The following is a 24,904-nucleotide window of genomic DNA, read 5'->3' on the forward strand; positions in this document are numbered from 1 at the left end:
ATATCCTATCAATACCTTGCTCTATAAAATACCCGTATGGTCTTATCTAATACCCAATTGTTTTTTGTTTTGTTTATTTTATTTTTTAACAATATGTTTAAAAGATTATAGGTACTCAACTTTAAAATTAACATTCAAGTCAAACAATGTATGTTACCAAATTAACTTATTAGTGGATTTTCATAAGCTAAAATTAATTAATTAAATTTAAATAGATGCAATTTGAGACATTTAAATAATAAACTTGATTTTATTCAAATGATGGATTGATATTATTAAAATTTTAAATAAAAATCTTAAATTTATCAAAATAATGGACTAATAATGTTAATTTATTATGAGATCGCGACAAGTTCACAATAAAAATGAAGACGTAAGAATTGATAAAAATAAATAAGATTAAAGATAATATATCTAACTTTCATTTAGATCTCTTAGGTATCATTTGAATTTGCATTCGCATTCACCTTTGATTAATTTGATGAATTTTTAATAATTTGAATTCAAACAAAATTTATTTATTCCATGTATTAGTCAAATTTAACTAAATTAAGTTAATTCCTTTTTTTTTATTTTCTAAATGTCAAGTTAAATTTTGCTTAATTTGATCATGATTTAAGTAATTACGGAATCAATATGAAAAGTTTTAGATATTTTGGTCAAAATTTTTAAATACGTAATTAATATAAATAAAATATGTAATGAAATGATTGTATACTTTTTAAATTTTTTTAAATTTAAATACATTTAGTCAATTGATTTACTAAAAATTAATTAATTGCAATAATTTTAAATTAATGAATAAATAAATATCTTTGTGCTTAAATAATATATTTATGGATATTTTAAGGTATTAAGTCATTACTCATATCTATGAACATTTTAGAATATTAGACCCTATTTATACACACTCATTTAATTTCAAATATTTAAGATAAAATAAAATCTTTTACCCATTAAATAAAATATAAATATGAATTTTAAATATAAAATACCCTACACATTGACGAGCCTGCGTGGGGCAACGACCAACTGCGGTCGTAAGTCCTAATGACGACGCACGCAGTGGGGGTAAATTAATTTCCGCGTATAACATAAAACCCAAGATCCACGTCAAGGTCCACCACCACGCGCTCTTTGCTAAGTCTCTCTATTTAGTCTTCTTCCTTCACACACTGCGTACCATATATATATATATGTATATATTATATCTATACTATATAAATAAGCAAAATAACACAACTGCTCCACTAACCCCCAAACCCAAACCATAAATCCCCTTTTTCCAATGCTATCCTGCGCCTTTTCCGGCCACCGCAAACCCAACCTCGCTCCAACTGCTACTCACGAGTTGATTATTGCATAGTCAGTCAATGAATTCTAATCTGGCTGGGGTGATGGGGGGAGGCGGGCCGCAGTCTCAGCAAGTACCGGAGGCCGCCGAGGAGCAGTACGTCAGGGCGAAGACATCGGTGTGGTGGGACATCGAGAACTGTCACGTGCCGAAAACGTGCGATCCCCACACCATTGCGCAGAATATTAGCTCCGCCTTAATCAAGATGAATTACTGTGGCCCCGTTTCCATCTCCGCGTACGGTGACACCACTAGGATCTCTGCCGCCGTTCAGCAGGCGCTTAACAGCACCGGCGTCGCCCTTAATCACGTCCCTGCTGGTAAGCCTCACACTGATGTTGCTCAGATTTGTTGGATCGAGTTGATTGGCTTATTTCGTGATAGTTCTGTATCTTTGTCTAGCTAATTGTAAATTTTTGTTTTTTCGGTGGTTAGATTTTGGTGCTTGGTAGGTCGGCGACTGAGTTGAGAGAGAAGAGTTAAATTTGGTGGCCTTTTTGGAAGTCTTTTAACTTAACGTTTTGGTAGATTGGTTCGATCTTGTGTTCTTAACTGTGATTTATGTGGTTGTGATGGATTTCCGGCTGATTGACAGCTAGAGCACTCCTGATTGCTTTCACGAGTTCTCCGATCTAATAAGTCTTGTTGTTGTTGTTGTTGTGCCCTGTGCCAATGTGATTGAAAGAGAAATGTCTTAAATTCAGTTTGTATCATGTTATTGGCAGAACAAACCCCCCGATATTTCATAAGATATTCATTCTTTTTTTCTCAAGGAATGAAGTAGATTGAGACTCTGAAAGTGCGGTTCTGATGCATTTTCATCTCTTTAAGCATTCATTTGATGGTTTTTCCTGTAAACATATTATTACAATGCTTACAGTTGGATTTTTTGGAAGAAATAAAGAAGAATTCGGGATAAAAGAAAACTAGTAAAAATTGTTCCATGCCTTGGAATACTTTCCAAGGATGTTCTTGCAGCAATCTGTACAGGTAGCATGCCTAAATTTTTCTCATAATTGTTAATACTTTTCCACCAGCCAACACATGGTTGTGTGCCTACAAAAGTGCGTATGTATCATGTATCATGGGCATTAGATACTTGGTTACATTTCCAAGTATTGGTGCAATTGGGCAGTGCTGACTTGCTATTAATGATAACATTGTAAAATTATTGGCAATAGGTCTGTGTGAATGTTGCTGTTGGCTCTTTCATGTGATGCAAGATTGAAAGTAATGGTTGGTATATTGAACTTTTCTTGTCAAAATTAGTTACTGCACAAGGCTTGTTTGCTTCCTGGAGCATGATTGTACAAAATATATTTTTTTATTAGTGTTCACCTTGTGGAATACAACATAATCATGGAATTTTATATGATCAGGTGTGAAAGATGCCAGTGACAAGAAGATTCTGGTGGACATGTTGTTTTGGGCGGTTGACAATCCTGCCCCTGCCAATTATTTATTGATATCTGGAGACCGAGATTTCTCAAATGCTCTCCACCAACTGCGCATGCGTCGATATAATATTCTTCTAGCACAACCGCAAAAAGCTTCTGCACCACTTCTTGCTGCTGCAAAGAGTGTGTGGCTGTGGACAAGTCTATCAGCTGGAGGGCCACCACTTACAAATGTTGAGTATACCCAGTTTGCAAATAATGGTTATGGGTATTCTTCAGGCACTGACTCACAGGTTACAGAATCCATTCACACAACCCAACCTGTGGATTCTTTTCATGAAAGTTTCCATTTGGGAAATCAGAAATTTTCAAATATGGGGAGAGGAACTGACCTAAAATATAAGGGGAAACAAACCCGTAGAAATTTCACTCAGCCTAGCATGCCAAGAACCTCAAACGCCATGGTTGGATCTGAAGAAGATTATAACAATGGCAACTTCCGTCCACCGGCATATGGATACCCTAAGCCATTCAATGATCCCCAGGAATTAACTAGTAATTATAACCCAAAAGTTGCAACTACTGGATCAGGATTCACTTATGCTCCTGGTAATATTGATTCTACGTGGACCAATACTAGTCACCCTCATGGCTCTCATCACATTCACTATTCTCAGTCAGTAAGGGCAAATGGTCACTCTGTTGAACCAACATTGCTGCCAGTTAGTTCTTCATCAACCAATCAGCTTTGGCGTCCTCCTGCTGTAATGCCTCATAGGCCTGATTCTCCCAACTTTACCTCAGGTCCTTCAACATATGTACCTGATATTGGCAATTTAAATATTTCTGAGTACCCCAGACAAGATCGCAGCTCTCCTGCTCCCCAACCACGAAATGGAGGAGAGAAAAGGCAAAACTCTATTGAGTCTTCAAATCGCGTTAGCTTTAGCATTCCCCAAAAAGGATATAATGCACAAAAGAAACCCTTTTATCAAGAAGCACAGACCAGCAGATTCTTCCATGGTAGTCAAGAGATTCCACCACAATTGTCTTCTGCAGTTGGAACTGCCACCATTGCTGTTAATAGCGTGTCTGCAACACCAGGATGTCCGAAACCTCCTGAATATGTACAAGGTCTTATTGGGATCATTCTACTTGCTCTCAACACCCTTAAAAATGAGAAGATTGTGCCTACTGAGGAAAATATTACTGATTGCATTAAATATGGGGATCCCAGGCATCGTAGTACTGATGTTAAGAAAGCTTTAGCATATGCTGTTGAACAGCAGTTGGTAGTACAGCAGCAGTTAGGTAACCTGCAGATGTATGTTGGGAAAAATGAGAAACTGTGGCAGTGCGTGAACCCCTTGGCTGGTAATATAAAGCAGTACTCAAAATCGACATGGGATGAAATCCAGAGATTTCTTTCATCCTCTGCTGGACGATCTGCAATACTGGATACTCAATGCAGGTATGTCATTTGTTGTCTAGGGTGTTGATATTCCTTTTTCTTGTATAATTTGCTGAATGATGATCTATTTTTCACAATCAAATCTATCATGTTTCTTAATCTTCTTCATGTGTTGTTTAGGTATGAGGCAGCTACAATTGTGAAAAAGATGTGCTTAAAAGAGATTTCTTTGGGTGAAATTCTCCAGATTTTACACATGGTAATTAACATGAAAAAGTGGATTATCTGTAATTATCAGTCAGGATGGCAACCAATTAAGGTTACAATTGCAGAGATCAACCCTGATCCAGGGTTGGCTGCTGCTACTTAAGCTCATAAAAAATCATTTTATGGGAGGAGAGAGGGGTAGAAGTTTGTGATATTTTGCTGCATGCGATGTGAATTGGTTTGCATCAGGGATTGGTTATATATGCCCCACTCTTCCCTTTGAATTATAGGCTGCAGAGTAAGCAGCCTGGGATGATAAAGTCGTAGGTATTTTAGTTTCTTGTTGTAGTTCTCCTTTAAGAAAACTTTGATAAGCCGAGAGATTAATTGGGGTTCGATAAGCCGCCCAGACTGTATATTTGTTAGTTACCTGTTAGTGTGATCTTCTATATACGGCGTATACACCTTTTATGAGGAATGCATTCGATGAGTAGTCAGATATGCCGGGTATAGCGTGGAATATTGAAATTGGTTTCCAGTGGCAATTTCTAGATAAATATTTTAGAAGCATTTGGGGTGAGTATAGTTGCTTTTCTCAGTTTGACATCTGAATTTCTGATAGAGAGCGTGATGATTAAAATTTTCGCGAAAGTATGTTGGGAACATACTTAATTGCCTATGGATCTTCGTGACACTATTATTGAAGAAAACCTGAGGGGATAACTTTATGCGCTGTTCCGCAAGATAATATATACATGTTCATCTTGTTTGGCTTGGAGCTCACAGATTTAGGAATCGTGAGGGATTGAAAACTGTGTCAAGGTCTGGGATGAAGAGAGCTCTGGTAAATTCGTCACTTGAATTAAGATGTGGTTTACAAAAACTGGAAATGGATGACTGCAGTAACCCAGTGGACAGGTCGAACCTTGAATAGAAAGAGAAGAATTTAGTATCAACCAAGCCAGACACAGCAAAATATTATCTAGAACATTCTAGTATTATGCCACTTTGTTCAACTTGGAAAATTTTTCTGGCTGTGATCTGTTCTGCACGGTGAATCACAAATTTATCTGGCTTGGATCTGTTTTTTCATTATGAGACTACGAAGGGGCTTCAAGATCAAGCACTTTGTGTCTTTTCTGCACTGTTCAGATAGTTCCGATCTATGTTGCTATCATGGAATGAAACGAGATGATGGATCAGGTAAACTTGAAATTCTAATTCTAGTTATATGTAAATGAAGATGAGTGTATTCAGCTATAATATTTTATGCTTTCTCTTGACGACTCATTAGACTATGTAGCTAAGATTCTAACCTTTGAGATGCTCATGTTGAGCGGAACTCTATTTGTTAAAGTTCCATGTTGCAATCTAGTTTTAAAGGTTAATACCAGTGCTATTGCTTTTGCCTACGGCAACTCCTTTTGTGTTCGAACATCAATATTAAACTGATTGAAATTAATATGTTTTTCTGGGAAGATACTTCCGCACGCCAGTTTGTCTGTCTGATGTTTGCTACTTCCGTTTGTAAGGGTTGATTTTCTATGGATGTTATCCATATAAACTCTGGGGTTGTTGGACTTTGATTGAAGGCTCTGGAATTGTTCATATGAGTCTGGGAAAGTTGAAACGAGTATGAATCTCGATAATCCAGTTAACTATCTAATTACTATCTTCTTCTACGGCTGCATCTTTCTTATTTGTGTAATATTTAGTCAATTTAAATATAAAAAAAATCAAGGGCAGCAAGCAAGCTTGTCCGAGGGAAATATTCAGAGAGCCCGCGTGGGATGATAATAAAATCGTTGGGTACTTCTTAATGGGTTTTGACAATATCAATACATAGCCATCAGACTTCATCCTTTTTGTAACACTTGTCAGTGGCATGTTAAGACAATATTGAGTTATGAGAAAAAGATGAACATAAAGAAGAAAAGAGTGTGTTTGAAGGACAGGTAATGACCGTTTAGAACAAATTCAAATTATATTTCGTTTTCTTTCACATAATATAACAATGAACATTGGACTTTCGAAGATGAATGTTTAATTATATGAATCAAATATTATTTGCTGGTTGTATTTGGTGAAAATTTTTCCGATTTTTACAAATTGCAATAAATAGATGGTTTGAACTAAACCAAACTCCAACAAAATACTTATTGCATAAAAATATAAAGCAACCTTTTGGTGATTGTATTAGAACTTAATTTCATCGTTTGGACTGCAATTTTAATTTGGATAAAGAAGCCAATTAGGTGACTGCAAAAGAAAAATATTTGTAACTTAATGCTACAAGAGAGTAGTAGTAGTCGTCGTCGTCATAGACCATAACATTTCTCACATGTCTCAAAACTTTTCTATTAGTATACACACACTCCCATTCCCATATCATATATTTTGTTATGATAATGCCTCTAATAGAACATTTTTTTCTTTCTTCTCCATTATTATTGTAGTAGAAGTACTCTGTTATAGTTCATTGTGGCAAATGGAAGATGAAATATAAATAGAAACTATTTCGGTTGAGGATTAAGTTAATTATATTTACAACTCCTTCGAATATGTAAACTTATATTTTTTTTGAAATTACACTTACACGTTTTTTAAAAATTCTGTTTTTACACTTGATCCCCTTTCATTAACGTTTTGATGAAAAATGCTAACATAAGCAAAAGAATTTATATAAAATTTAAATTTTGCCCCTCTTTTAATATTCTCATATATATATTCTTGTATTTTATAAAGAGATAAATATATAAATATGAGGTGAGGTTAAATTATTATATTTTATTTTATAAGTACAAAATTATTACATTAGAATGTTAAAATGAATAGTAAAATTGAAAATTGCTAACGTCAATATTTTCATTTAAATCTTAACAACAGGGGGTTAAAGATAAATAATAAATTTTTGAAGGAGATGTAAGTATAATTTTATTTTATTTTATTTTTTTTGAGAAAAATATAATTTTATATTTTTAGAAGAATCTAAGTATAATTAATCTAAATATATATCAAACACACTCTATTACTAAACGTATTAATTGAATCTAACTATAGTATTTTCCTCGAAACTTTATGTATAAATGTACATCTCATCAGTTATTTTAGTTACCGACCATCCCGGTAGCATATTACAGTTCATTTTCGGTTTTCGGGATAAATATTAAACACGGATTATTTTTCTCTAAACCCTCTTTCTCGGCTACAAGGAAACGTAAAAGCTGAATTCCTGTAGAAATCCTTGTATACTTATGTCCGTATATAGAAGAGATTAGTTCTCAGCACCTCCAATGGCTATAAAACTTTCATCTTTGACGCTGTCCAGGAGAATCCCTAACTGGGCTTGTCTGAATGCCCATCTTTCTTCGATATCATGTGCAATTAACTTGCAGTCCACCCAAGAATCCGAGCAAAGCCAATCGAATTCCGCTGAATTTGAAGCAAAGATTCAGTTTTTAAAGAATAGGCTTCATCCCGATAGCTTAGTCTCTGTATTGGAGAGAACCTCTGATTTGAACTCCTCAGTGAAGCTATTCAAATGGGCTTCCCTTCAGAAAACATTCAACCACACAGCAGATACATATCACATGATGATTCTGAAGCTGGGCATGGCCGGAAATGTGGAGGAGATGGAGGGTTTTTGTCATGAAATGGTAAGGGAGAAATGCCGTGGTTTTGATAAGTCTCTTTTGGCTTTGATTGATTCATTTGTTGGTAATCACAGGCTTAGTGAAGCCTTGAGGGTTCTTTATGTTATGAACTCAAGTAGTTTTAAGCCTTCTATAGGCATAATTAATGCATTGATGAGTGCACTTGTGGAAGAAAAGAGAGATTTTAAGGATGTGCTGTTTGTGTATAAAGAAATGGTGAAAGCTGGAATTTGTCCGGATATCGACACCCTCAATTACCTGTTGGAGGCTCTGTTTGAATCTGGGAGAGTTGATACAGCTATAGATCAGTACAGAAGAATGGACAAGAAAGGGTGTAATCCCAATATCAGGACTTTTGAGATCCTCATAAGTGGTCTTGCTGCAAGGAATAGAGTGGAACAGTCGATTGGCATATTGCAGGAGATGTTTGAATGCGGGTGTGAGCTGGACTCTAGATTTTATACTCGTATAATACCTATATTTTGTGGTCTGCAGAATCTAGAGATTGGTTCAAGGTTGTTTAAACTGATGAGAGCTTCTAATATAGCTCCAGATTCTGTCACTTATGGGGCTATGATAAGATGTTTGTGTGAGCATCTCCAAATGGATGATGCGATCAAACTTTTTAAAGAGATGACTGACAGTAGCTTGTTGCCTGATCATCAAGTGTACGTAGATATAATAAATGGTCTTTGTAAATTAAATAAAATCACTGAAGCCCGGAACTTACTGGAAGAGAGAAATCTCATGGATACTTGTCTTCATAACTCAATTCTTGCATCATATTGCAACAGTGGCAATTTTATCTTGGCAAAAGATATGTTCCGTGATATGCTTGGGAGGAGTATAATTGATGCTAGTTCTTGGAATATCCTTATCAGATTTCTCTGTGAGAACTTGGTGATCAACAAAGCGTCGGAGTATGTCTGTAGGATGGTTATTTCTTCTTTCGTACCTGACTCTGCTACTTACTCTGCTCTTATTCTTGGGAACTGTAAAACGGGAAAAGTTGCAGATGCTTTATATTTGTTTGGCCATATTAAATCGAAATATTGGGTTTTGGATTCTGTCTCTTATGCTGAGTTTGTTGAATGTCTTTGTCAGAGGGGAAACATTCAAGATGCTGCTAAAGTGTTTTGCTATATGTGTGATAAAGGTTGTACTCTTCAATTGACCTCCTTCAATATGTTGATTGAGAAAATCTGTGCAAGTGGAGAGGTTAATAGAGCCATCAAATTGTTATCATTGGCATACTCCACTGATGTGGTAGCTTCTTTAGGTGCCAGTTACAACAATATCTTGAGAGGTCTATCTAGGTTGGGCCAGGAAAATTATCTCTGGATGATGCTTGCACAAATGATAGTAATTGGCTGTGCTCTTGATGCGGAAACTTACTGCATTCTCATTCAGTGCATGAGTGCTTTGGATCACATAGGAGATTGCGTTTTTGTTTTCAATTTAATGCTGCGTGAGGACCTAATTCCTGATTCAGAAACATTAGGTTGCTTGTTGTCTTGTTTGGCTAAGTATTCTCAAATGCACTTGATTTTTCCTTCGATTGACAAGCTTGTCTCCATGCCTGAAATTCTTGATTCAACTATGTATAGTGTACTAATTGATAGCCTCTGGAGAGAAGGATACAGAAGTGAGGCAAGCCACTTGCTGGATTTAATGTTGGAAAAGGGTTGGGTCCCAGATGCTTCCACGCATGCATTGCTAATAGGTTCTATTGCAAGAAAGGAAATGGTGGGCAGAAAATCTGGTAGTGAAATATTTAGCATTCAAGACAATGTGAGTTGCATTCTTGAAGAGGGCCTGGGGAAAAGATGATAGATTCATTCTCTTTTCCAGTATAGAGCCATTTATCAAGTCCTTTGGGCCAAGAAACTTGTTAAACTACGGCACACTTTTGTGTATTACAAGCTCCACAGTTAATGTGGATGGAGCTAGCATCCTTGGCACATAAGTGTTGAGATAGGATGATGGGGAATCTGAAGCGCAACCTTTGTACAGGTTAGTTCATCTTCTGTTTTCCTTTATCTGTGAAATCTTCCAGCAAAACTGTTGGTTCTCTTTGCCTTTTCTGTTGAGGTGATCGGACAGGGACAAATCTAATATATACTTCATCATGCTATGACAATCATAGAAATGCATGCTTTAATGCTTTGGAGCTCTTATTCCCATTCCAGGTAGACTACTTTTTTCTTGAGGAACTATCAATCTTGGATACTCATGGATCTTGCGAAAGGAATGCTGGACTATTCCCTGTGTTGAGCCAAGAACGTCATCACATCTAGTTCTATTGTTTTGCCGAGCTTGCAGTTCCTATATACTTCAACTGAATCTTTCTTCTCAACAAGTGTACACATAGTCATGCTTTCTTGTCACACGACGAAGTTGTGTGGCAGAGGGTCTTGGTGGGGTGAGGATGATTTGCCCCACCAGTGTTTAGTGGTAGAACCTCTCATTCTGCCGATCCGCCAGATGGATTCTTCTTTCTTTGGTGTGTGGGAGGGATAATACTAATAGACCATCTTCACTCCATTCTTTCTGCTGCTTCTCTTAACATCTTTCCGCACTAACAATTACAAACAAATCAAGATCCAAATCTCCATCTTTGTCAACAATTTAGGGTATTTATAATTTTTCTATCAATGAGAATTTATTTATAATTATAATTAATTTTAGAAGACTATGAACTTAAATCCAACAAATACTCGTAACAATTTTTTCATATCCTATTCTATAAAAGATGCATAAGGTCTTACTCAAATTATACCAAAAAAATTGGGTAGAGTTTGGGTCTTACTCACTTTAGATCTATTTGTTTTTTTTTTGCAATATGTTTAAAAGATTATAATTTCTTAAATTTTAAGTTTACATTCAAGTCAAACAATGTATGTTACTAATTTAACTTATTAGTGAATTTTCATAACCCGTTGATCGATAAATTAAAACTAATTACTTAAAGTTCAATAGGTGCAAATTGAGAAATTTAAATAATAAATTTGATTATATCCAAATGACGAACCGATATTATTAAAATCTTTAATAAGAATTTTAAATTTATCCAAATAATGGATCAAGAATATTAATTTATTATGAAATCGAGACAAGTTCAAAGTAAAAATAAAGACGTAAGAGTTGATAAAAATAAATAAAATAAAGTATAATATATCGAACTTTCATTTAGATCTCTTAAGTATCATTTGAATTTGTATTTGCATTCAGCTTTGATTTGATGAATCTTTAATACTTTGAATTCAAACAAAATTTATTTATTTCATGTATTAGTCAAATTTAACTAAATTAGGTTAATTCGTATTTTTTTATTTCCCGAATGTCAAGTTAAGTTTTGCTAATTTGATCATAATTTAAGCAATTACGAAATCAACATAAAAAACTCTAGCATATTTGGTCAAAATTTAAATACATAATTAATATAAATAAAATATGTAATGAAACGATTGTATACTTTTTTAATTTTTTAAAATATCAAATACATTTATTTGATTGATTTACTAAAATTTAATTAATGCAATATTTTTAAATTAATGAATAAATGAACATTTTTGACTTTAGACAATATCAATGCCCATAGGAATTTTAGAGATTAAACACTATTTATACCCATTATTTTAATTTCATGAGTCTAGGGTAGGGCAGAGTCTTTTACCCATCGAATAAGGTATGGGTATGGATTTAAAGTTATTTTTTAAGTATGTATAGGGTAATACCCTATTCATTAACAAGCTTAATTGGCACGTGGATAAGTAGGCCATGGAAGAAGTTCATAGAAGTCTCAAAGTTTTCTTACTATCTTATTAATGTTCTCAGCATCCACAAAGATGAGATGACGTTATTTTGACAACGCAGAGGATTGTTTTCCTACAATTTACTCTTACACACACAGTTAGAAAATTCCCGTGAAAGCCAAAGTCGAAGATAATAGTATAAGTAGCTATGGTTGGTGTGGGATTATATGTCTTGCACCAAGGGTACCAACAACCGCAGTACCAGCCAGCATTATAAGCAAAACTGAGTGTCACTAAGCAAGTTTCTGCGGCAAGGGGCAGGGATGCTAGCTACAACCCAAGTGCAACAGTGGAATAGAGTACAAAGTGAAACTAAGTATATATAATAACCAAAAAGACAATGTCCTGTGAATAGCTTCCACTTCCAAGTGCACTTCAACAGGTAGAACATGTGGTCGCCACGAGAGGGAACATTACCATGTCATTCTAATTCTTATAAGCTCGTCTAACCATGGGTCTTGGGAGATCGCACTACCCCTGTGATCCAAATGAGTAAACCTCACCTGAGGAATGGTCATGATTTCATAGGGAAATCTAGCTCTTTCCAACTCAAAGTGAGGACCTGAAAAACCCGATATCCTAGCACTTCCGTACCACGTATCAAAACACACTACTAATAACAGACTCCCTACGCCATCAGCTTATCAAAACATAAGGGGAATGAAGGTTTGTATACTGAACGATGCAAGAGATTGAATAGGTGAGTCCTAGGAATAGAACTCAAAATGTAGAGTTGGCAGCAAGGAAAGAAGATGACAGGGTTTCCCAACTCTAGTATCAGGTGGTCTGTCCCCCACCTATAGTATCTACTCAATAAAACAAGCAATGCAGCCTTCCTGTTAAAAAACCAGTAATCCATCACCTAACCACAAACCAAAACAGACACCAAAAACAATGTATCCCGATAAAATTGCGTAAGTCACATGAAAAAGCATCCCAACCTGCACTCATACTGCAGTTGAAAGAGAAAAAGTCTGAACAGCACTCCAGTGAGTGCTCAAGAATACTTTACCAGGACCAACACTTCCAAATAACTTGGACTATTCCGCTAATCTCAAATTAGCAGTTGATAGCTACACCTTTATGGTGCATCTGTTTTGTTCAAGAAAGCATTTTGGTGTCCATATTACTACTTCCCCTTTTGTTTTTTGGATTTATATATAATAATTATCTGTAGCCATCCTGTTGAAACAAAATTGGCCTACAACTGAAATTTCCAATAATGATCGATATCCCATAAACCACTCAAACAAGGCACAAGCAGCTAATGCTAAGATATCCATACCCCCTCTAGTGAAAAAAAAAAAAAATCTAAGCATGTCTAGATGGTTTGAGTTCTCTAGTGATCTGAGGTATTCATATACATTTAACAGCTTTAGCTAAAGCCAGACTGAACGGAATTTCAGAAACAGAGTACAAGAGGAAGCAAATTATACTCGGTCAGAGACCTCCAATCCACAAGAGCATTGACATTAGACGACACATATACAAGACACAAATTTATGTTAATAAATAATAAGGAATATAACATTACCTTCAATCAGAAGGCAATCTACAGCTGCTCTTGCACTCAAGGGGAAAAGAATAGCGTATCCATATCTACCAATTGTTTATAACAAGTGGATTTGTTAAAATAGACATAGTTACCCATTAATCCAATTTGAGATCATCTGGAGGGAATCAGATCATTAAATTTATAGATGAAACATATATATCTCTGTGGAACTAATACTAAGTCATTGATAAGAATTAATGAAATTATGAAAGTAGTCTTTCAATAATTGCTAGCGGCCAATATATTCTAGTTCCTAAAGTTTTTCTCAATATCATTTACATGAAAGTAATTGGTCAAAATGATGAACACAACTAAATTTTCAAATTCACTTACATGAAACACTCAGCAGACTGACCTAAGTTTCAGCAAGTAAAACAGATAACAGCTAGAATGTATGTCAACTTAACTACAAAGGATTACGATAAACCTTAGATGACACCAAACTACACAGATCATACATATGCATTAATTTTGAGAACAACAGCATAGAAAATGTAGTTGCACCGAACTGCTTCCTGTCCTCTTATTGAGGTTAGCAAGGATGTGTTGGTTATTGCATGTCCAAAGACAGTAAATAGAATCTAAACTAGCTCTGCCAGAAACATCTACTTACAAGCCTAACACTCCAACAAAAGCTCTTTACAATTCGACTTGTTGTGGCCAGTACCCTTGCATCTACTGCATAGGAATTGCCGTTTTCCCACATCTTGTGAGCCAGTTTTTTTAGTAGTAGGCCGTCCAGGTGGACGACGAGTTGGGGGAGGGGTTACAGTTACTGCAAGCTGAGAAGTGCCCTTCTGAAAAGGGCCATTTACATTTGAAATAGGATGTACTGACTGAGAATATGTTGTTCTGTAACTCTCAGTTGTGAAGTATCTGGAACAATAATCATGTGGGTCTCGGCCAAGACAACCAATGACAGCAATTGCATGAGAACAAGGCAATCCAGTAAGCTGCCAACCCTTACAACTACAATCACAGTTATCAACATCAACAACTTCAACAGTCTCTCCACGAACCTCAAATCTGTTACCAGCTGATATTAATACCTGAAGTGTACTAACTTTAGCACTTTCCTTCTCTAGTCTGTCTTCCATCGAGGGAGTCAACCTTCTCAGCCAATCAATAGATTCTGAACGGCGAGAATAAATTAGTTCCATAATTTTATTCCGTATCGCATCAACCATCTGCGTTATGGGCAATTCATGTGCATCGCGTACCCAGTTGTAGAACAGCTCCCCAAAATTTGACGTCATATGGTTATATCGTGCACCCTGGAAGAATGCATTTGCCCAGTGAACGGGCTCGCTTTGCATGATCCAATTATGTGCTTGGACTGAAATATTTTTAATGCTTTCGACACATCTATGAAAACCTTCAGGCGTAGGGGCATGAGCAGCACTGAAAAAATCCTCAACCATAAGACGCTTCACTTCATGAGAAAATTTTCCCTTCAAATCTCTAAGAAACTGCTCAGACAGATAGCGCAGGCAGAAACCATGGTGAACATCCTCATTCTGAAAAATTCCAGCAATTGACTCTCTCAATCCCTTTTCTCTATCAGCAACAAAAGTTAATCCATGACAATTTGACAGAGCAGTTTTTAGTTGTTGTAGAAACCATCGCCAGTTTTCATCAGATTCTGTGTCTACAACAGCAAAAGCAACAGGGAAGAATCCATCGTCCCCATCAGCAGCTGTAGCAGCCAACAGAGATCCTTGGTATTTTGACTTCAAAAATATGCTATCCAGAAAAAGCAAAGGACGGCAGCCATGTTCAAAGCCATATAAAGAAGCATGAAAGGAAACAAAGAGGCGATGAAAGCTTGAGTCTTCTTTAGTAGTGAATGTAGCTAGACTTCCTGGATTTGTTTCCATTATCTTCTCACAGAAAAATGGTAACTGACTATATGCCTCTTTATAAGAACCCTGAAGCTGCTCCTTGGCGATCTCTTTGCCCCGCCAAGCCTGAAAGTAGTTTAGCTGGATTCCATATTGCTGTTTGATGTCATTGACAATGTCCTTCGGCTTATAGTTTGGGAAAACTGAAAGTTTTTCCTTGATGATACTAGCAACCCAACTTCTTGTTGCCTTATAACCATTTGTTCCCATGGAACCTTCACATGTATGTGTTGGAGTCATTTTCTTAATGCAAATCAGTGGGGTGGTCGACAACCTTGATGCGTGAATTCTCCAAGGACAGCCCTCTGATTTGCATTTTACAGTTACACGATCACTATCATTCTTCTTGTACTTAAAAGCAAACTGATGTGCAATGGCATATTTGCGCAATGCCTCGCGAAATTCATGTACACTATTGAACCTTTGGCCCACACCAGTAATATTGTCCTGCCACTTCTCTGCGACTTTAGCATGCTTTTCACTGTAGGAACCAACAAAAGAAATTGGCATAGGCATTTCAGTAGGTACAGAAATCTCAGTTGGTACATCAGTTTGCGCCTCGTCATGGTTGGCATCACTGACCATATCAAAAGTGGCATCAAGCAGAAGACCAGGCTCACTTATATCATCCACAGCATTGTTCATCATAGTTTGGGAAGCATTAAGGGGAACGGCAGCTTCAGACAAAGATGTCCTACTTGACCTGCAAGATAGAATACCAACATTTTCATGCACAGTGCACAAAATTTCCAGGATATTTGATAGTAAAAGGACTACCTACTGCCCGGCATGTAGGACGCTTCAGGGGCAACAATTTCTTCCATCACAACATAAATCTCTGCAGTGTCAGAGTCGCTATGAAATTTGATCATGCGTTTGAGATCTTTGTCATTGGAGATGCTGATAAGGGTCTTCTTGTTCCCTGGAAGAAAGTATTTGATCGACATGGTAGCAAGATTGCAATTAAACATCTCTGCTACCTCCAACTTGAAATCCTTAAACTTCATTTTGTTATCAACTTCCATAGCATGGGCATCACCACCTTCATAAGAAAGTATACCATCGGCACTGGTCTCAAATTTACCACCTGACTGACAAATGACTATAACTTTCTTCTCAGCCATCATTAGGTCACTGTTTAATGGGACAATCATCAGAAAACAGTACTAAACATGGATGAATTGAATGGCAAGAAATGTGATTTCGAAGTATCTATAGCATGCCACAATCAACTCCACTGACCCCAATTAACAATCAATTTAACCTAAAAATTTCGACATTCCTAAACCTTTTATCTAAATTGTAAAATCATCTAAGATTAACTTTCTACAGCTTAGGGGCTAAACATAGGTGTAATTCTAGAGGAGAAATGCATCAAGCAAAAGGACCTCCTCAGAGGGCAATAGAGTACAGAGATATTCTGTCAGATGCAAAATCTGCACCTGTCCAACTATAAACAGGTATTATCTCCAATTTCTGCATACACACCTCAAGTAATAACCACTCCAATGCCCTACATAGGAACGGGCAGACAATCAAGTACACCAAAAGAGTAGAGAAAACGGAATATAAAAAATCACAAGCACGGACTTTGAAGCACAACCACCGAAAATTATTGAACGTGTAACTTCGGAACAGTAACCTTGCAGTTGATTAGGAAGCAGTTACTACAATTATAACTTAAGCAAAACACAATCTTCAAACATCAGGAAAAATGAGAATCACAATTTCATACCCCTAGAGTACTTGCAACGCGCTATAGCCAAGAAAGAGAGAGAGATAGAGAGTTCATAAACAAAGAGCGAATACAACAGCCAAAAAATTTCAAAATCATCGAGTCTGGAACTAACAAAACCTACAAACCCTAAAAACGACAATAACATGATTGAAGTGGTAGAAGACAGCAGATTGTTACCAATATCGAAATCGTCGCCTTCAGCCGATCTGGGCTCAGCAATTAGCAAAAGGGTTCCTCAAGAAAGACCAAAAATTTAAAAAAAAAAAAAAAAAAAAAAAAAAAAAAACTCCAGCAAGAAACAAGAAGTGAAGGGAAGGAAGGTCGTATTTGCATATGCGGAAACTGAGGGTGAATGTTTGTGCAAGGAAAAAAGTGATAAAAAGAGAAATGAAAGAGGTATTACAAATGATTTTGTTTATGAAATGTGCAGAGAGAAAAGGGGTGGGTTGGGTGAGCACTGTGTAGAGAGAGAAATTGGATGGAAGATATTCAACGAGTAGGGGGAGGTGGAAGGGGGCAGCCACGTCGTTGCGCCGTCACCCATTCGCCCCAAAATCCAAATCCAATCATATTTCGCTTCGCCTTTTGCTTTCGCCAATTTAAGGAACACACCATATTGCGTTCTCTCTCTCCCTCCAGTCAAAGTTTAATTTCTTCGTTGTTTTTTTTGGCGGTGGGGTTTGGGTCCTGGAGGTGGGTGGGGGGATGACATATTATCTTTAAAATTAAGACTAGAAAACACCTTTTAATATTAAGAACTTATAATGTATGAAAAATAATCTACACCTTACCCAATAAACCAAAAATATATATATATATATATATATATCACCAGAAAAATAATCTACACCTTACCTGATAAACCAAATATATATATATATATATATCACCAAGTACTAATTATCATGGCAACCTGAGATGATTGTTGCATTTGGAGTAAAATTTCAAATATATCGAGTGTTTCACCTTTTAATGATTTTGTTTATGCTGATTCAGTGGTTCATAATTCTATATAAGTATTCACGTAGTGAGCATCGATAAATTTAAATATTTTTATTATGTCAATAGTTCTTTTTTACCGGTCAAATTAGGAAAAAAAAAAAATAGAAGAAGAAGAAAAAGAAAAAACACTAAGATGCATGTTATTGTTCAAACATCAAAGGTTGATTACATTTTTAACTACTATTCAAAGTTCTGCGAGCAGTACATACAGGTACAACAAATTACAGAGGTTTGCCTGAGAACTTCCGCATAAGCTCTTTCTCACGTCAACAGCGTCTGATCGGGAATGCTCGTGCCTCCCCACATTGTGCCTATATAAAGCATTTGAATGTTGAAATGCTCGGGTTTACAAGCATATCAGGTACTTATGCTGATTCTATGAAACGCATTTCTAGCTATCAATGGGCATATGCCATACTTACTAGTATAAACAGTGTAAGAACATAGACAATGTATGAAGTGTATATTAAGCCAGAAAATTGGTGCTTGAATTTGCTGAGAACTTCATGCAAATCATAATTGATGTCCAGCTGAACATATACAAAGACATGAGCAAAAGAACCAATACATAAATTGTTCAAGCCATTTGTTCACGGCAGAGACCTCTACTCATGACCCTAACCTGCAAGCTAACATTATTTCTTCAGGGAGTTCTACACGGAAATGCTATGACAGTAAGGATATCATGATATCCTTGCCTTCCACATTTTCTAAGTTCAAAGGTCGGCATTGCTCATGGATAATAAGCATTGAAGCTAGACACTGCTCTTGCTTTGTGGAGAAGTATATAGAGTAATGTCCCCCATAAGCTGTCAAGTAGGAAAACAATGAAGTCAGGCATCTTTTTCCCTGTGAAGTCAATTGCATTTGAATAGCATGTGCATTACTTTACTCGCTATCAAAGATCTCGGACAATTGGAGGTGCAAAAATAAATGAATATAGTATGTTAATCGGAGAAGAAATAAAATTCGTGTAGAAGATTATATGAAAGCAGATCAAAAGCAAGTAGTTCTCATATAAAGCAGTCTCCAGATTTTTGAAAATCATCAGAACAAAAATAAAATAATACCCTCACAAAGACACCAAAATGCACAGCTTAAAGAATAGTTAATATACACCATATCTTCTCATTTGATGTACACATTTTCTTGGCCAGTAAATACATGAATTAGCACCATAAACATGTGCAAATAGCAGTTTCTTCTGCAATCATTTTATTTACAAGGTTTGTTTCCCATAAAAGAAAGAGGTTAATGGAGTTGAGTTATAAGGTTCATTTTAGAAAAGGAATTTGAAATTATGAATTTTGCTTCGTAAGTATTTTTTTCAAAAGAAAAAAAAAGGGGGGGAGGGGGGAAGAACAGAAGCCCAAAAGTAGCTGATAACTTTGTTTTATATAAACACAAGTAGCTAAACATCAAGTAACTTTTCAATTTTTGACAAATCAATACACAAAACTGACAAAGAACTTATTGATTTGTTCTTTAACAGAAACAGAGTAACCGAATTTAAACACATGACCATACAGTAGTTTGTACTTTGTCTCACCACATGATTTAACTTGAAAATTTGTGCTGAGGAAGAGTTACCTTTGGCTTAGGTCATCAGATGAAAAAGTAAGGGCATTATAAAGGACAGATTTCAAAGCTGGAGTCAGGTGATAGAAGAGCAGTTTCTGATTGAATAATTGCGTTCAATACTAAATAAAAGAGAAGATTATGCAAAAGAAAAACACACTTACGCAAAGGCATATCATTGCCTCAGTAATAAGAGACGAGAGGTTCATTTAATGGGAAACAGCCAAATAATTATTCAACTTGTATTAGAAAGAATCATTATACATATTATTGACATTTTATTTTTCTAATGTCATCGAGTTCTCTGCACTAATTGCTTGAACAGAAAGTCCACAAGAGATTTTAACAAAAAGCCACTAACAGCAGATACTCTTCCCTGGTTTGGCAGGAAACAGTTGATACTTTCTCTTTTATGAAGGCTTGTCTGATCTTTTGACATACTTGGGGGATAAATAGATTATTTACAGATCATGTGATTCAGCGCCCATTGACTTGATGCAGACATCTCCAGAAAGAGGGGAAAATATGTGTATATTGCTCTACAAATGGTGAAGTACATTTCTCATCTGGAACATATCTCGTAACTCCTATATCCTAAACGTATTGCTCTGATACCTCTTCGAAATGCCCCAAACTAAGGCTCCCGACTAAACTAATAATGTGACATCATAATTTCCAGTCAATACTTTTTAAGGGTAACACCATAAAGATTTACCATACTCTCACTTTTCAGTTCTCGTGAAAAAATTCTATTTCAAAAAGCACCTCCTAGAATGTGACTGACTAGAATCTTATGAGGTGCAGAGCAGGTCATAATCATGGCAGGATTGCCAGTTTTGATCTCAGAGCTCATGGGTTCCTTTCAGTGAGGGTTTCTTAAATGCACTTAGTTTAACCCAACAATTTGTTTTTGAAGTTTTCAAAACTATCCACTCTCTTCATTTCTTAATGAGCAGACATTTCATTGGGTGCAAGTCATGCTATTCAGAATGTCAAATAAATCAAAAGAGACCAAAATATATAGCACACAGACATGTCGAAATCTATATAATACTAGGTGCAACGATTCTCATATGTATCGTTTATCTCTCTCATGGAAGTGCATGCCAGACACACAGTAAACATCATTGTGTGAGAGAGGCACAAAATCATTGCTGCTGTTGAATAAAAAGAGAGGAAAAGCGTTTCGGAGTGCAAACACCCCATAAATTAAAACTGAATAATTAATCATTTGTGGCAGCCAGAACACATTATTCACAACCTAGAGTTTCCTTTATGATTAGGGGAGAGATTCACAACCTTTTAGCATTCTATATGGTTTACAAATTACATTATCTTTCTGATAATGATTATACAAAGAATGCATCATTAAATAAATTATTATAGAACATTGGTTGGTCGTAGGTTTGAAGGATATATTCCTGATGTATATGAAAGATCTGACTTCCAATTTCCTTCTTCTACACTCACTAAAAACCATTTCCATGAAAATTTCAGTTTTTTTCCTCTGTTAGTCTAGTTGTAATTGACTCCCAAATAATCAACTTTAAGAACAATTATTTTTTCAATCAGCTTCTCCCAACTAAACCAAACAACACAATAGCTTAAATCGTGATTAGATCAGTTTTTCAATTTTCCCTAAACCTAAAAGACATGCATCAAGTTGATATCAGAATATTAGTACTCTTGCCTAATTCTACTTCTGTCCTTTCTCTTTCTTAAAATGATTGCTCTATCAAAAATGAAAAAAACTAATTCCCAAATCTTTTCATTTTTTCCAAGTTTTGGTTATACCACAATCAAGTTAATATTTGTTGCAAGTCAATTGCCATAGTTTGTTTCTACTTGAAGTGGACGCAATCATATTCATGCTAAATTTGATCCGTACCACCTCACATCTATTGCAAGGGTAAATCAGAAAAGAATAATTATATCCACTCCACCACTCATAATTAGCTCCATTGTTCTCTGACTCCCTCTCAATTTGGGCTGGCAAAAGAACCCCCTGTTACCACCACACAAACAACTTCAATATTTGAAGCTTCTAGCTTTTAACTTCTCTTGATCATAATCACAAAAATGAGCACATCAGATATCAAATAAAATGGCAAATGATAACCATCTAAGGATAGGTTTTACCAGACTTAACCAAATTATTCAAGGATCTTATATTATGGTGGCTGATAAAGTCCCATAACATGGCGCACTGGTGCTAGCACTTCTAAAATAGTTATAATGGTATTATTACAGTAAATGCATTACTAACATCTCATTCACATCACTCCCACTATCACAATGCTATAAGAAGGTCATATCTCAGTTAATTATGTCACAGAATGTTACAAAATAAAAGAATACACTGTTGATTAAACCGTTGAGTTCCTGCCATGTAGATTTTCTTTCCAGAGCTAGCATATGCTTTTATTTCTTACAAGCATCAAACATGACATAGAATAGGGGGCTCCACTGAGTTGATTACAGCTGAGAATAATGGTAAGATGAGCTGGAACAATTTGGAACAGATAGGATATTTTTAGGTACTTGATTATAGCTTAGGATTCAAGAGTAGGAAATTCCTACCCAAAACGAGTTTAGCTAAAGCCAAATGAGAGAATAGGTCAATAGGGTACTTTATAATGATTTGAGCAAACACTGCATACTAAGCTGTCTACTCTCTACGCCCGACCTCTCATTATCTTATCTTATCTTTCTTTCAACTTTTGTTCCTCCCTTCACTACTTAAAGTGGTCTTAATTCTGTCATTTGATCTAGAATATAGCGCATAATTCACTGTTCTCTCAGGCAATTGCGACGAAAATGCATAAGCAGCAGTCTTAGGGACTTTTAATCCCCTTCCCAGCCCCTAGAGCTCCACTATCTAAACAACTGCATCCTATGGGTCCACATATCTATCCATTCCTTTTCCTAAATGTCCACGATATTTCCTTCCATTTTTCACCTAAAAATTTCAGCTGAGTTGTTTCTACTAGGAAAGTTTTCACACACTTTATGAATTAATGACCATTGTTCATAAACATTGAGCTAATAGCATGACAATAGCTGCATAATGATGTTTAACTCATCTTTATACAGAAGAAACCTAGACGTCAATAACTAAATCACTAACCTTTAATGAAAGACTTTGGCATTAGAAAATGAAATTTATCAAATTTGAAGTGAGATGACATGGTAGAGATGGTAAGATACATTAGCATGTGTATTGTGATCTAGATTACGAAATTATGTCCATACAATTCTGAACGCATGGTCATGGCCCAAGTAATCCAACGGTGTTTTAGAGACAATAATTGAATGTTGACTAATAAAATGTCAAGTACTCCCAAGAAAAGTAAAATAGCACTATAAGCTACCAATAGCTGCAATAATTGCTAATCTGGCATAATATAGTGAATAATTACCACTTACCATAAATGAAAGACAAGGAAATTAGAAAGTAGACAAACCTCAAGCATTTAGAAGAACAAGCTTCAGAAAATTAAACAAATCAAGAAGATATGTTGTTCATTGAAGCAATTAATAATAATTAACTGTATCTAATGGTAGAAAGAGCAAGAGAAAATGAGTACCTTCCTATTTGTAGAAAAGAGCACAAGTAACTCCATCTTTCACTAACTTGTTCACAGCATCCCTAAGCCTATAGTAATCCTCAACTACATTGTACACCTGATGAGAAATTCTCGCATACCCAGTTGTTGGGTCAACCTCCCCCTCCACTGATGCCCTATAGTAAATTGGCACTTCAACATTAAAACACTCCCTCAAATGCTTTCTTAACTTTAATGCATCTGAACTGCTCGTGATGCCCAAACAAGCAGGCATTCCCACCATAGCCATACTCGAGCACATCTCTGGGGGTGCCCCCAACTCTGTCCCCCATGCCTCCACCAACATTTGGGCCATCTCAACAACAGTCTCATGATTCCTCCTCATTATCCCCTCAATCCCACCATCGAACCTGCTAACAAATTCCATCACCTCCGGCAACACAAGTTGTGGGCTGTAATCTCTCGTCCCAGTCCACGAACTTTCTATTGCCAGCCCATTACCATACTCGTGAGACACCACAGGGTGGTGCAAGTCTGACAATTCATCACACATCTTACAGTACAAAAATGCAACAGCTGGAGGGCAAAACATCCACTTGTGCAAGTTACTTGTGTAAAAGTCAGCACCTATATCCTTCACATCTATCTCCACATTTCCAATGGCATGCGCCCCATCAACAAAGATCCTATCAACGCCTTCATCTCTACACATTCTAACCAGTTCTTTCACAGGTATGATCACAGAAGGCATAGAAGTAATATGATCAATGATGGCCAACCTAATTTTCCTACCATTTGCTTTTCCCATTTGAAGGGCCTTTTGAAATTCACAAACAATCTCAGAACTAGATTTAACAGGGAAGGGAAGATGAACCTCGATCACGTGGCCACCAGCACGCGAAATGTAGGCCTGTACGGACTTCTTCACGGCGCCGTAGGCGTAGTGGAGGATGAGGACAGCGTCACCGGCCTGAAAAAGGGAGGAGAAAAACGACCAAGTGGTGTGCTGGAGGACGATGGCGGCGGCGGTGGTGGCGTTGTCAACGATGGAGACTTCATCGACGTTGTCGGCGTTGATCAGGGTCTGAATCAGGCGGCGGGTCCGGAGGATGGAGGGCTTAAGGGTGTGGAAGTAGAAGTAGTCGGGCTGGCGGAGGTACAGGAGCTGGTAGCGCTGCTGGGCAGCCATGATGGTGGCGGGGCAGCAGCCAAAGCTGCCGTTGTTTATCCGGGCGACGGTAGGGTCGTGGTGGGAGAATTCTGTCCGGAGCTCCCACGAAGTGATGGGTTTGGGTTTAGAATCTGGGTCTTGGTTGATGGCGGTGGTGCCGTTGATGAGCGACATTTGGGCCTAGTGGTGGAGGTCCGGCGGAGGGTTTCGGCCGTTTTGGGTGGTGGTGCTTAGTGCGTGAGAGTGTGTAATAAAAACATGAAAGTTGGCAAAGAAACAAAAAGGAAACTTTCACATAGTGGTTGAAGTGGAGACTTCACTGGATATGCCGGCCGGCACCAGAGATGGTTGACATTCGACCTCCCACGTGCAGGTCACGTGACATTTTCTTGGTCGGATGTGCAGTGCAGCTTTGGAGAATCGTTATCCTATCCCTCCCTCCCTCCCTACTTTGATTACACACAATTAACAACTTATTAATATCTTTGCTATATTTATAGTTTGATTTTTCAATTGTTTCTAATTCACATTTAATTCACCCCATCCAAATTCATTC

General features: G+C 36.7%; 4 protein-coding genes across 5 annotated transcripts; 2 read left to right on the plus strand and 2 right to left on the minus strand.

Moving 5' to 3' along the window:
* Positions 1–1,197: 1,197 nt before the first annotated feature.
* LOC105169000 (uncharacterized) lies at positions 1,198–5,859 on the plus strand. The gene is made up of 3 exons (XM_011089247.3): positions 1,198–1,674; positions 2,734–4,222; positions 4,343–5,859. Exons 1-3 carry the CDS (start codon positions 1,374–1,376, stop codon positions 4,530–4,532), a joined length of 1,980 nt encoding a protein of 659 aa, XP_011087549.2. The 5' UTR covers positions 1,198–1,373; the 3' UTR covers positions 4,533–5,859.
* Positions 5,860–7,512: 1,653 nt separating this feature from the next.
* LOC105169001 (uncharacterized) lies at positions 7,513–10,566 on the plus strand. Its single transcript, XM_011089249.3, has 2 exons — positions 7,513–10,035; positions 10,212–10,566. Exon 1 carries the CDS (start codon positions 7,663–7,665, stop codon positions 9,850–9,852), a length of 2,190 nt encoding a protein of 729 aa, XP_011087551.1. The 5' UTR covers positions 7,513–7,662; the 3' UTR covers positions 9,853–10,035; positions 10,212–10,566.
* A 3,259-nt stretch (positions 10,567–13,825) lies between these two features.
* Positions 13,826–17,699, minus strand: LOC105169002 (uncharacterized). Of its 2 annotated transcripts, XM_011089250.3 has the most exons (3): positions 17,209–17,699; positions 16,071–16,427; positions 13,826–15,996 (listed from the first exon to the last, which is right to left on the minus strand). In XM_011089250.3, the coding sequence occupies exons 2-3, from the start codon at positions 16,418–16,420 to the stop codon at positions 14,010–14,012; spliced, it is 2,337 nt and encodes a 778-aa protein (XP_011087552.1). In that variant the 5' UTR covers positions 16,421–16,427; positions 17,209–17,699; the 3' UTR covers positions 13,826–14,009. The 2 variants fall into 2 exon arrangements, with proteins under 2 accessions (XP_011087552.1, XP_011087553.1); XM_011089251.3 differs by lacking the exon at positions 17,209–17,699 and having other exon boundaries at positions 16,075–16,214.
* An 800-nt stretch (positions 17,700–18,499) lies between these two features.
* Positions 18,500–24,788, minus strand: LOC105169003 (putative L-cysteine desulfhydrase, chloroplastic). The gene is made up of 2 exons (XM_011089252.3): positions 23,199–24,788; positions 18,500–18,842 (listed from the first exon to the last, which is right to left on the minus strand). Exon 1 carries the CDS (start codon positions 24,520–24,522, stop codon positions 23,203–23,205), a length of 1,320 nt encoding a protein of 439 aa, XP_011087554.1. The 5' UTR covers positions 24,523–24,788; the 3' UTR covers positions 18,500–18,842; positions 23,199–23,202.
* Between the last annotated feature and the right edge of the window lie 116 nt (positions 24,789–24,904).

Source organism: Sesamum indicum, linkage group LG8, assembly GCF_026168435.1.
Source record: "Sesamum indicum cultivar Baizhima isolate 11 linkage group LG8, ASM2616843v1, whole genome shotgun sequence".
In the NCBI taxonomy this organism is placed as follows: Eukaryota; Viridiplantae; Streptophyta; class Magnoliopsida; order Lamiales; family Pedaliaceae; genus Sesamum; species Sesamum indicum.

What these genes read in the sequence shown, in the direction of transcription:
- LOC105169000 (XM_011089247.3), top strand. Translation starts at nt 1,374, where the DNA reads ATGAATTCTAATCTGGCTGGGGTGATGGGGGGAGGCGGGCCGCAGTCT. An exon ending in CCTTAATCACGTCCCTGCTG is followed by an intron (nt 1,675 to 2,733) that starts GTAAGCCTCACA and finishes TTATATGATCAG; the next exon opens with GTGTGAAAGATGCCAGTGAC. An exon ending in ATACTGGATACTCAATGCAG is followed by an intron (nt 4,223 to 4,342) that starts GTATGTCATTTG and finishes TGTGTTGTTTAG; the next exon opens with GTATGAGGCAGCTACAATTG.
- LOC105169001 (XM_011089249.3), top strand. Translation starts at nt 7,663, where the DNA reads ATGGCTATAAAACTTTCATCTTTGACGCTGTCCAGGAGAATCCCTAAC.
- LOC105169002 (XM_011089250.3), bottom strand. Translation starts at nt 16,420, where the DNA reads ATGATGGCTGAGAAGAAAGTTATAGTCATTTGTCAGTCAGGTGGTAAA. An exon ending in TCCTACATGCCGGGCAGTAG is followed by an intron (nt 15,997 to 16,070) that starts GTAGTCCTTTTA and finishes TCTATCTTGCAG; the next exon opens with GTCAAGTAGGACATCTTTGT.
- LOC105169003 (XM_011089252.3), bottom strand. Translation starts at nt 24,522, where the DNA reads ATGTCGCTCATCAACGGCACCACCGCCATCAACCAAGACCCAGATTCT.